The sequence below is a fragment of the Pseudophryne corroboree genome, chromosome 10 (genome assembly GCF_028390025.1).
Source record: "Pseudophryne corroboree isolate aPseCor3 chromosome 10, aPseCor3.hap2, whole genome shotgun sequence".
Taxonomy (NCBI): Eukaryota; Metazoa; Chordata; class Amphibia; order Anura; family Myobatrachidae; genus Pseudophryne; species Pseudophryne corroboree.
In genome coordinates, this window is record NC_086453.1 from 218,877,697 (window position 1) to 218,891,145 (window position 13,449).

Below are 13,449 nucleotides of genomic sequence, written 5' to 3' on the forward strand. Positions count from 1 at the left end.
CCAGCTTCAGTCCAAGCCTTAAAAGGGGGACTATGAAGGCCCGATGAGAAATTATAATTGTGAAGGAAAGAGGTAAGAGGGGTAGCTATATAGGAGATATAGAGTCGGACACGTAGACTCTTCCAGATGCTGAGGGTAGAGGAGATGGTTGGATGAACCACCCTTGGAAGGGAGGGTAACCACGGAGTGATCGCTATATAATTAGAAAAACATCTTTCCTTCAATGAGACCCAATGCTTCGTATCCTTTGCACAATCCATTGTAAGACTCGATTTAACAAAACCGCTTGGAAATAACTAGGTATATGAGGCAATTGCATTCCTCCGAGGTGCTTCCGTCTAAATAGAATATTGTGTTTAAATCGGGGAGAAGTACAGCCCCATACAAATGAGCGGAACCACGCTGGAGGGATGTGTATGGAAATGGTCTGTAATTTATATAGAATATCTGGGAGAGAATTAATTTTAACAACAGTTATCCTACTAAACCAAGACAAGCATAGGGATCTCCACCTCTGCTAATCAGCACAAAGAGATTGTAAAAGAGGGAAAAATTTTAAAGAGAAAAGTTTAGATATGTCATTAGAGATCTGAACACCCAAATATTGCAGCTTAGTGTCGTGCCATGTAAAAGGGAAAGATTGTTTCAACAACAACCAGTGACGCTTTTAGACTCATGGCAATGGATTTTTAATAGATTATTCTAAAACTGGAAAGCTCTCCAAACCGACACAGTTCAGCTACCAGATTTGGAAGGGGTATTGTCGGCTTTGACACCAGAGCTAACAAGTCATCGGCAAAGAGGACCAATTTATGTTGTTGACCTCCAACAAGTAAGCCTGAAATATTTGGGTTCAATCTTATGGCTCTAGTAAGAGCCTCGATACATAATACAAATAACAGGTGGGATAAAGCGCAGCCTGTCTTGTACCGTTCGATATTTCAAATGAGTCTGACAGTGACCCATTAATTCTAACTCTCGCCGTAGGTGCATAGTAAATAGCCAGGATTCTATGGAGACAGATATGGCCCAGTGCTAGGTGATGCAGAACTCCATTCATAGATCCCCAGTCTACCCTATCAAACGCTTTTTCTGCATCTGTAGATAATACTATAGAGTGTACTGGGGACAATGAGACATAGTGGGTCAAGTTTATAACTTTAGTCATATTGTCTCAGTATTCCCAACCTAGCACAAGTCTACCAGGTTTGTTACTCCGTTGGTAATAGTGACTTCTGCATTTACTAAAGGACAATTTAATCTTATCAGAGAGAAGCCTATTAAGGGTGGCACAAGCCTCCTCAAGTTCAACAGCCTTCTCCTCTCTAAAAGCTCCTCTGACATTTTTTTAAGGGGCAATCATTTTCAAGGCAAAACCATGCTTGGAAATGATTGGTGCTAAAAAAAAAAGTCAGAGATTTGCCGGCATCCCGCACCTCCGGCAAACTTGGAACCTATTACACATGCCACTATGCCATCTCTCAGTGACGTTATGGCTGCCTGCTATGGAAACAGCAAGGAAGAGACAGTTCTTATCTGGAGTGCAGCACTTCACAGATCCCTCGGAAGTGTTCTTTGCATGCGCAGACTGGCACATGCATACTGACCTTCGAATATATGTTGCTGTCTTTTACGTTTATGAAAAATGTCAAAAAGACCTAAGCAGAGACGATATTTCTTCTGCCAGGAAAGGCCCGTCACTTTGTAGGACTTTATCATATACACACGGAGAAAACAATTAAAGTGGAAAACAGCAAAAACATTGAGAATTTTATACAGTTTAACACATTTTTTACTAACTAGAACCCTATCTTTTGTAGGATCAGGGGTGTTTCTGGACTAAATCATTATCTACTTTGTCTAGATTAGTGACTAATTAGTGAGTGGATAAGCTAGAATGCATACTGAAGTACTGTATACTGTAGATTTTTGTTGCAAGAGGGAGCTATTTGAATTACGGAAGGCTGAAATAGAAATGTTCAAATACAATGATTCACCTACATTTTTGTAATTCCGATTTAGTAAGATGTAGGAGTTTATTTAATGTGTATTTCTGCTCCAGTTTTTTCATGTAAACTTTAAACTTAACTTTACATAGGAAAAAATGTGTGCAGCCTAGTGTCTAAAGAGGGGTACTCACGGAGCGATAATCTAAGCAATCTGACCAGATTGCTTAAAATTTCAGCATTATCGCTCCGTGTGTACCCCCTACAGCGATAGCGATGCGCAGCCCCGAGCATCGCTATCGCTGCTGCTAGATTGGCCTGCATGCAGGCCATTATATGTGCACATATTAGATAGCACATTTTTGCCAACATGCAATCCTTTCCGTCTGCAAAATGACGGCCTACTTTGTACTTAAATTACATTAAAGTACAATATCAGTGCAAATATTTTAGATTTGAATTTGACGGCAGATAAGAACCACTTTGCCCATCTAGTCTGCCTAAACACATGTACATGCACACACTAACAGTGGGCCTAATTGAGACCTGATCGCTCTGCTGAAAATTACACCGCGATCAGATAGTCGCTGCCCAGGAGGAGTGAAAATTTGCCCTGTGCAAGTGTGCGACTGCATGTGTACGCTGTGCGAAAATTCCCCTCAGTAAGCGGACAGCTGCAAAACCGTTCGCATTACACTTACCATCGAATGTTTTACCAATTCTGTGCAGTGTGCGCAGTCTTTTGCGTAGCTCAATACTTACTCCTCCAGTGCGAAGGAATCAGGCTGATCGGGGCCAGAGCTGATGTCACACACCCGCCCTGAAAATGCCTGGGAACGCCTGCGTTTTTCCTGACACGACCAGAAATCGGCCCATAAACGTCCGCTTCCTGTCAATCACTATGCCGTGCAATCAAAATTTTCCTGTCGCTGTTTGGCGACGCACCTGTGCATTGCGGTACATATGCATGCGCAGTAGAAAACGCAGTGAAAACGTACAGCAGCGATCAGGTCTGAATCGGGACCACAATAGGGTTATTTTTTGTTGAGGGACAATTAACCTACCAGTATTGGATTGTTGGAGGAAAGCAGAGTACCTAATGGAAACCCAGGCAAGCACGGGGAGAATATACAAACTCCACACAGTTAGGGATATGTGAATCAGACTCATCAGCTCAGTGCTGTGAGGCAGTAATGCTAACCATTACACCATCCGTACTGTATCACAGTTTTAAATATCTCTGAGTTACAGATGGAGCCCTCTTCCTCATTGCCTTTAATAGGATTAACTGAGCCGGGGCAGTTGGGATTTGTTTTACACATTTGTATGTTACTTCTCAGTACTTACCTGTAAGATCAGGATGCCTTTCTAAACCCACATTTTTTTCTGTTGACAGGATGGAGATATAGATCTGACATCTAAATGGAAGCAACAGTAATTAGAATTGCCATCATCATCTGGAGACACTAAACAGTTGTGTCTACTGGGCATTATCTGGACACGCCTCACTGCAGGCTCACACCTGGTCATTTGCACTACAGTATGTGTAGGCGGGATGACCGCTGCTTCATGACTACTGCTTTGAAATGGGAGTCTGAGGACAGTAAAACATTCCACGCTCTAGAGTTCTGAGCTTCTTGTGGAAACAAAACACAGAGGCGAGGTCTGGTGTTCCGGAAACTGACACTGTCACATTTTCTTCTTAGCAAGCTGCACGCTGGCATTGTTCCTTACCGGTGTTTTCTAATTAGAGCTGGATCTTTCCTGGAGGATTTACCTGTAGATCATTGGGAACATTTAAGTAGAACCCGCCATGGCGATACCATCTCCAAAAGCGAACTCCAAGAAGAAGTCTCCTCTGTCTTCAGTCATTGGAGATGACCCCAACTTTGTTTTTCTGTTTGAGAACATTGTAGATGTTGGTAAGTAACCAAATTTTATTCCCTATATTCAAAAATATAAATTGGTGGCTTTTACCATTGACAATGCATTCTGTGAGATTGGAGGAAGATGGATTTCTGGCAGTAGGCAATTTGCCAGGTTGTTTTTGACATACTTACCGCAACACATGAAGTATTTGGCGTGCCATCAGTAAGGCGTCATGTCTGGTACTAAGCTACAATAAGTAATTTTAGGTCAAGAGGCATATTGTAACAGGAATTGTAATTTTGGTTTTATATTCTTGATTGCTTGGAAAACATTTACAAGTGAATCTAGTAATATTTATGGGTTATTTGTTTCTACTGTTGGCATCTTAATTGTCATATTATATATGGGAAGTTAAATGGGAGTTAAATTGTGTTCAATAGGGTATTTCAGGCTTCAGTGAGCATTAAGTAGTAATTATTTCTTGTTCATTGAAAATTATTTTAATTCTGGGTGACTGCAGCAGTCGAATGAGTTTGCATGAATCAGTAATTGAAAAGCTAGACTACGTAGCCAAGAGACAAGGAAGGTGCGTTTGTTTCATGCACACAAACTTGTATGACTGACCACGTCTTGCTATAACATAGAGGGTTCTTGGAACACATAGTATAATGATATTGGCTCTTAGAGACTGAAATATAAGCAATATAGCAAGTTTTTGGATACATTGCATTGCAGACTTAAGTCTGTTACGCTGCATGAAACACATCTGTCACCTACCGTTGTTAAACATACCTCTATCAATAATGATTTTGCCAGGAAACAAGTTCCCAATGCTTTCAGTCTGCGATGATATGTCACATGTGCCTTGGACAATAGTAAACAGAAATGCAGTATGGTGGGTAAATAACATGACCATCCCCTACAATATTTGTTTAATGATACTAAGGATAAAAATAATTGCAAATAAATGCAGATATGTGCAGACAAATATTGCACTTTGAAGAGTGTGTGCATTATTCTAAGATAATTATATAAAACTGATTTGCTGTGCTGGATTACCATGGAAATAATTTGAGACTTGGTTTATTGCATTATGTTTTAAGATAATTATAGTAGTTGTATAAATATTTGAAATGTAATGAAACACATTTTAACAATAACATTTGTAAAGTGATTTGTGCCGTAAACCTGTTATAAAGTTTACACATTACTGTTCTGTATATACTGTAGTCCCTTCTTCATGCTGACAATCTTGGTTTGAAACAATCTTTTTCTCTTTACTGGTTTATCCACGCTGGTTTCATATGTCTGTGAGCTCTGCTCTGTAGTATTTTGTACAACTGTGTGAACTTCCGTTTAGTAAATATGGTTTCAAAAAGACACACGGTTATCATATGGTCCCATTGTTCAAAAGCAGAACAAATAAACATGAAGCTGTTCCTAGCTTGTTATGCTCCAGAATCAGAACCCTAACTTTTAGCATAATGTAAGGCGTGGTAATTTTGTCTATGTTTGCTCTTGTTACTGCGAGGAACGCATGTAAGCAGTGTATATGAGATGGGATTATAAGTGGCAGTGTTAGGAAAGACAGGGACCATTTTTTAATGTAAAGCCAATATTCTAGAAACCCTATTACAGAGAATGTCATGACACCAGCACTGGAGATAATAAATCTGGTAGAATGGTAATCATAACAATTTACAGACAACTCTGTTCTAATGTAAATATTGCTAGAGACATGCATGTCTGACACTAGGAATCATTGTTTAATGTCTCTATACCCACTGCCATTTTACCAGTGTTTACCAGAGTTGTAGTAGACCGGTGTAGTATGGTATGCCAGCGGCCGGGCTCCCGGCGACCAGCATACCGGCGCCGGGAGCCCGACCGCCGGCATACCGACAGCACGGCGAGCGCAAATGAGCCCCTTGCGGGCTCGCTGCGCTCGCCATGCTGCGGGCACAGTGGCGCTATTTATACTCCCTCCAGAGGGGTCATGGACCCCACGAGGGAGAATATCTGTCGGTATGCCAGGTGTCGGGATTCCGGCGCCAGTATACTGTGCGCCGGGATTCCGACATTCGGCAACCTGAAGACCACCCGTAGTAGACAGTGTCGGACTGGGGCATGAAGGGCCCACCGGGGGAATGCAGTTATAGGGGCCCATACTTAGGGGTGTGGCCAGCCTACAAAGGGGGTGTGACCAGCCTCCACAGAGGCTTGAAATACACAATAGTTTAGTGCAGTGTAATGCAACATATCTACCATGTATAATACAAGTCTGGAACCTGATCCCTAGAGGAAGGAGTGGGCCCTCAGACAGTGGGGCCTACCGGTGGTTTCCCTGGTACCCCTGTGGGCCAGTCCGACCCTGGTAGTAGAGGAACCCATGGTGGAGCTCAGGGTGAGGTGTAAACAGTATAAAAGCTAACAACAAACATTGGTGGGATGCACTAAAAGAAAAATGTGGTAAAAATACCTAGAAGTCAAGTGACGGGAGGACATCGCAAAGGACAGCACTTATCAGAAGAGCTGTCCTTGCAGTACAAATTGCATGTTAGTGCATCGATTAGTACCACTGCAATAATGGCGCGATGTTTGTCGGAATGTAATCCGCCTTCATAGTGCATCCCGCACATTGCATTGGCATATAGACTAGTGTTTTCTAAATGCAATAACAGTTACTAACAGACTTTATATGTAAAGTGACTCATCTGCAGGGTGTGCGTTTAGAATACCGCTCATCGGAATCCTGGCTGTCACACAACCGACGCGAGGATCCCGACGGGGGCACCATATCGCCGCCGGTATACCGATGAGGTAGGTGATTTTCCCTCTATGGGTGTCTGCAAGGGGCTTTGTTGCGCTCGCCCTCTTGCCAGCATTCTACCGTTCGGGATGCCGATATCGGTATACTGACATTCGGCATCCCGTGCAGCGGTAACACATACCGAACCCTGCTGCAGAATGACACTGTTGAAAAGTATATGTTCAACAGTAATCAAGCTACTACATGTACTTTAGTATAAAGGAATGCACATTATTGTTACCTTGATGCTTAATAACTTTAAACTTTAATACATTAGCCTACTGTGAGCCTCATCCACCATTTACAAACATGGGGTCAAGAGTTTGAATCCAACCGGTGCATTATCTGTGCACAGTTTGTATTTTCTCCCACGTTTCAAAGACATTCTGACAGCCGACACATGTCGGAGCTCTACCCTCTTCTTTATATGTCTCACTTTCTGTAGCTGTGTAGCAGGGTTGCTTCTGTCCTCCATTGGTCATTAATTGGATACCGCCCTTAGGGGTATATGCAATTCCGGGCGAATTGCGGCACTTTTTCGCCTCCAGTTTTTAAATTCAACACAATTCGACCGTCGAATTCCGGCAGGTGGATGCCGGAATTCGACATATTCAATAAAAAACAAATTCGACAGTCCCGCTGTCGAAAAACGGCAGATTTGACGGATTTTAATTAGATTTTTAAAAATGTTTAAAAAACGGTAAAAAAAACGAAAAAAAATTGCGTGGGGTCCCCCCTCCTAAGCATAACCAGTCTCGGGCTCTTTGAGCCGGTCCTGGTTGCCAAAATACGGGGGGAAAAATGACAGGGGATCCCCCGTATTTTAACAACCAGCACCAAGCTCTGCGCCTGGTCCTGGTGCAAAAAATACGGAGGACAAAAAGAGTAGGGGTCCCCCGTATTTTTTGTACCAGCACCGGGCTCCATTAGCTGGACAGATAATGCCACAGCCGGGGGTCACTTTTATACAGCGCCCTGCGGCCGTGGCATTAAATACCCAACTAGTCACCCCTGGCCGGGGTACCCTGGAGGAGAGGGGACCCCTTCAATCAAGGGGTCCCTCCCCAGCCACCCAAGGGCCATGGGTGAAGCCCGAGGCTGTCCCCCCCCCATCCAAGGGCTGCGGATGGGGGGCTGATAGCCTTGTTGAAAATGTAAGAATATTGTTTTTTGCAGAAGAACTACAAGTCCCAGCAAGCCTCACCCGCAAGCCGGTACTTGGAGAACCACAAGTACCAGCATGCGGGGGGAAACGGGCCCGCTGGTACCTGTAGTTCTACTGCAAAAAAATACCCAAATAAAAACAGGACACAGACACCGTGAACGTATAACTTTATTACATACATGCCGACACACATACTTACCTATGTTGACACGCCGACTCTGGCCACGTCCAATGTCGACGTCCGGGGTACCTGAAAATAAAATTATACTCACCTGATCCAGTGTCCGGTTCTTTTATTGTAATCCACGTACTTGGCAAAACAAAAAAACGCATTTACCCGAACCAGACGGACTGAAAGGGGTCCCATGTTTACACATGGGACCCCTTTCCCCGAATGCAGAGAACCCCCGTGACTCCTGTCACAGAAGGTCCCTTCAGCCAATCAGGAAGCGCCACTTCGTGGCACTCTCCTGATTGGCTGTATGCGCGTCGGAGCTGTCAGACGCGCATCGCACAGCTCCCTCCATTAGTTTCAATGGTGGGAACTTTGCGGTCAGCGGTGGGGTTACCCGCGGTCAGCCGCTGACCGCGGGTGACCACACCGCTGACCGCAAAGTTCCCACCATTGAAGATAATGGAGGGGGCTGTGCGATGCGCGTCTGACAGCTCCGACGCGCATACAGCCAATCAGGAGAGTGCCACGAAGTGGAGCTTCCTGATTGGCTGAAGGGACCTTCTGTGACAGGAGTCACGGGGGTTCTCTGCATTCGGGGAAAGGGGTCCCATGTGTAAACATGGGACCCCTTTCAGTCCGTCTGGTTCGGGTAAATGCGTTTTTTTGTTTTGCCAAGTACGTGGATTACAATAAAAGAACCGGACACTGGATCAGGTGAGTATAATTTTATTTTCAGGTACCCCGGACGTCGACATTGGAGACGTGGCCAGAGTCGGCGTGTCAACATAGGTAAGTATGTGTGTCGGAATGTATGTAATAAAGTTATACTTTCACGGTGTCTGTGTCCTGTTTTTATTTGGGTATTTTTTTGCAGTAGAACTACAGGTACCAGCGGGCCCGTTTCCCCCCCGCATGCTGGTACTTGTGGTTCTCCAAGTACCGGCTTGCGGGGGAGGCTTGCTGGGACTTGTAGTTCTTCTGCAAAAATCAATATTCTTCAATTTTTACAGATGGCTATCAGCCCCCCATCCGCAGCCCTTGGGGGGGGGACAGCCTCGGGCTTCACCCCTGGCTCTTGGGTTGCTGGGGGGGACCCCTTGATTGAAGGGGTCCCTTCTCCTCCAGGGTACCCCGGCCAGGGGTGACTAGTTGGGTATTTAATGCCACGGCCGCAGGGCGCTGTATAAAAGTGACCCCCGGCTGTGGCATTATCTGTCCAGCTAGTGGAGCCCGGTGCTGGTACAAAAAATACGGGGGACCCCTACTCTTTTTGTCCCCCGTATTTTTTGCACCAGGACCAGGCGCAGAGCCCGGTGCTGGTTGTTAAAATACGGGGGATCCCCTGTCATTTTTTCCCCGTATTTTGGCAACCAGGACCGGCACAAAGAGCCCGAGGCTGGTTATGCTTAGGAGGGGGGACCCCACGCAAATTTTTTTCGGGTTTTTACCCCATTCCATTAAAAAAAAATATATAATATTTTAAAAATATATAAATAATACTTGTGCCTCCTAAATAGACAAACCAAGTACCTAATCCCTTCTAATATAAATAGATATGCTATTACCAATAAAAAAACACACAAAAAAAACATGTTTTTTTAATTTTTTTATTAGATTCCGCCAGCAAAGTGTGGCGGATTGAAAATGACGAATTTACTGTCTAAAAGCACTGTTGTCGAATTTACAATCTTCAATTGAATATACTTTTGTCGAAATGCCGCATTTGTACCATTGCAGAAATGTCGCATTTGACAAATGTCGAATTTCAAAAAGTCGAATTTGGAATGGCCGTTTTTTGACGAAAAGTACTGTATTGCATTGTCGAAATTTTTTGCGGGGTGAAAATGTCCCGTTTTTTGACATTTTCGGGAATTCGACCGCAATTGCATATACCCCTTAGTTTCTTGGGGCCAATTCAGACCTGATCGCTAGGCTGTGTTTTCTCACAATGTGCAAGCGTGATGGACCGCAGCAACAGGGATCGCCAGTCAGCGACGGGATGGTGCGAAAATTCTGAATGCACCGGCGATCGCAAGGAGATTGATAGGAAGAGGCCGTTTGTAGGTGGCAACTGACCATTTTCAAGGAGTGTCCGGGAAAACCCAGGAGGGACCAGGCGTTTGGAGGAAGGGTTTCTGACGTCAGCTCCAGCCCCGATCATCGCAGTGGCTGAGTAAGTCCTGGCCAGTGCAGAGATAACATAAGTTTGTGCAGCTCTGCAGCAAAAGCAAACGCACAACTGCACACACACCCTACCCTCCCCCTGTAGGTGGTGACTACCTGATCGCAGGGATGCAAAAAACAAACCCTGTGATCAGGTCTGAATTACCCCCCTTGTGCTGTATATTGATTGCATATTCCCTACAATGCTTCAATAAAAAAATATCTATTTCTGCAGCGGGGTACACTGTGTAGAGTTGGATCTTGATCCAGGGGCACCAACAGGCTAAAGCTTTGACTGTTCCCAGGATGGCCTCCTCTATAACCCCGCCTCCGGACACTAGAGCTCAGTTTGTAAGTTGGTGCCTGCATAGCAGGTCACCTAACAGGGGGGGCTGCGCTAGGCAGCCCTGAAAAGAGCTTTTTAGAAGACTTCAAGAGCCGCAGCACTTCCTATGTCATTCTGACATGCTGTGCTGCAGCTCCATCACCTCCCCAGTAGCGCTGCATACTCCCGCTGCTGGTTCCCGGGTACTTGCAGGTGAGGGGCACCGGTTCACAGGCACAGCACCGCTGACGCTCTCCAGGATCGCGTGGCTGCACATCAGGGAGGAGGTAAGAGGGTCCCCCAGGGAGGACCCACTGGTAAATCGCGTTCCGGTCGCGGTCCCAGGAGACGGACCACGCTGCTGAACTGCACAGTTGAAAAATCCGTTTTACATAGGTTCCACAGTACCCGGTGGTGAGGAGCAGCATAGGGGATATGGCGCTGACCTGTAGCCCCTCCCCCAACTCCGGGCGCCATATACTGCTGGTGTTCCTGCCCTGGAGCTGCATTTCACTCTCCCTCACTCCGTCACAGAGATTTTGGCGCCATCTTTATACAAGTAGCTGCGGCTGATCTCCGGGACTACAGGGCTATGTTTCCTCTGTAAATCTGCCTGTCTCATCAGCGCTGTGAATTTACAGTCATTTAAGTATTCTACATGTCATTTTAGACAGTGTTAGTTAAGAACAAGTGTACTTCTACCTGAATATTTAGTACAAGTTTTCTGAGATATACATCCAGTATCTACTGTGCATTATTATTTTTATATATATGTATGTGTGTGTGTGTGTGTGTGTATATATATATATATATATATATATATATATGTAGTTTTACTGGTTCAGTGCAGTTTTATTGTTTTTCTGTAATCACTTCTGCATTGTACCTGTGACTGTGTGTGCCTGTAGTTGCTGTGTGGATTCATTCTAGTGTATCACACTTATTGCTATCACTATATTCTGTACCCTGGGGGGCTAGGGTCTCATAGATATATAGTGCTACACTGTATATACTGTTTTGTGTTTTTTTCTGTGTATTTCAGTCACCTCATACCGCTTTAATCCTCTGTTTGTGTCCTGTATTTACTGTCACGTAAATCAGGGGGTTATTTGCAGGTGTTGTGTTTGTCTGGCTATATCGTACTGTTACGCTCTAAGGCTACATTCCCTATAATGTCTGCCACACAGGGTGGGAAATACGCGGACGCTTCGGCATCATGCAGTGCTTGCACCAAGGATTTACCTGAGGGGGAAGTTTTAGCTGACGGTTCAGGCACTGGGTGCCATACATCTCCCAGTCAGCCAGCAGCACCTGTGGCCAATCAGGAACCACCTTGGGCAGCGTTCTTAAGTATGCTGAATACACTTGTGACACATCTTACGCCCCCTGTGGGTCCTCCTGTGCCATTGCAGCCACATATTGTCCCTGTAGTTAATCCGTCCTGGGCGGTCACTCTGTCTACCCAGATACAACAATTAAATCAATCTTTGGTTAGGCAAAAGTCTACCTCACGCCCCTCTGGGGTCAAGGGGTTATCTAAGCGGGCCGCTTCCTCCTCACAATCCACTAATATTTCAGATAATTTGTCTGATGAGGATGGGGAATATACTGATCCATCAGACACTGATACAGTCGCTTCTGACGAGGACCCTTCAACTCAGGTTGATGTTCCTGACCTAGTGGAGGCTATTAAGCTGATTCTACAAGTTGATGATGAGGTAGATCCCACTACTGCGTCTAAGAAACATGATAAGTTCAAACGTCAGAAGGTTACTAAAGTAGTCTTACCACATTCTGACCATTTAATTGACATACATCAGGAATCCTGGTCGTCTCCAGGAAAGAAATTCTCTCTGTCTAAAAAGATGCTGGCTCATTATCCTATCCCTGCGGAGTTGAGTAACAAGTGGGAAACTCCAACGCCGGTGGACTCTCATTTTGCCCGTCTTGTGGTGTCATCTATTCTGCCTGTCACCACTGTCACCTCACTGAAGGAAGCAACGGATAAGCATGTGGAGGGATGCCTGAAGTCTATTTACTCCCTTACCGGTGCAGTACATAGACCCACTATAGCAGCCTCCTGGGCCGCAAGCATGGGTTCAGACATTAGAGGATGAGCTGCCTCAGGATATTTCTGACACTGCCAGTCAATATATGTCTCATATTACCACCGCCTCCCACTATATTCAGGAGGCGTCCTCTTAGGCAGGTGTAATGGCGGCCAAGGCGTCTACTACGTCTATCCTGGCTCTCTGAATTCTGTGGTTGAGGTCCTGGAAAGTGGACCTAGACTCCAAAAAGACCTTGGAGGTGCTCCCTTTTAAAGGAGACCTCTTATTTTGACAAGATCTGAATAAGATTGTGACTGACTTGGCAACTGCTAAGACTGCGTTTCTCCCAAGTACTAATCCTTCTGCACCGAAGGCAAAGAGTACCACTTTTCATTCCTTTCGACCTCCAGGGAAAGCAAAGGGTCAGACGTACCCGTGACAGGTTCGTACTTCCAAAACCACTAAATCCAAACCTAAACAATCCTGGGCCGTGCGTCAGCCTGCTTCCAAACAAGACAATCCTGCTGCCTGATGGTGCGGGCCTCCCCCTGGGGGATCCCAGGGTGGGATGCCGACTTTTGCAGTTCGCCCAGGCCTCTTTAAAGACCACTTTGGATGCCTGGGCGCGGGAAGTTGTCTCTCACAGGTATGCAGTCTCTTTCAAGAGACGTCCCCCTCGCCAGTTCTGCTCAACGGTTCTCCCTTCAGATGCAAGCTCTACAATTGGTTGTATGATCCCTCCTGGACACAGGAGTGGTAGTGCTGGTACCTCTGTCCCAGAAAGGCAGGGGATACTATTCGACCCAGTTTGTAGTTCCAAAACACAATGGGTCTTTTCGGCCTATACTCAACCTCAAATCTTTGAACAAATTTGTGAAAGTGTCCAAATTCCGTATGGAAACTCTGCGCTCTATTGTACTGGCCATGGAACCCAAAGACTGTATGG

At 45.3% G+C, this 13,449-nt stretch overlaps 1 protein-coding gene across 3 annotated transcripts in view; it reads left to right on the forward strand.

The window, feature by feature from the left end:
* Positions 1-13,449, forward strand: part of PLCH2 (phospholipase C eta 2) — a 1,361,647-nt gene that overhangs the window by 194,486 nt on the left and 1,153,712 nt on the right. For all 3 annotated transcript variants that reach the window (XM_063943084.1, XM_063943088.1, XM_063943089.1), the window contains exon 2: positions 3,343-3,868. In XM_063943084.1, coding sequence (XP_063799154.1) covers positions 3,760-3,868 — 109 coding nt within the window. In that variant the 5' untranslated portion in view covers positions 3,343-3,759. The remainder of the gene's footprint in view (positions 1-3,342; positions 3,869-13,449) is intronic.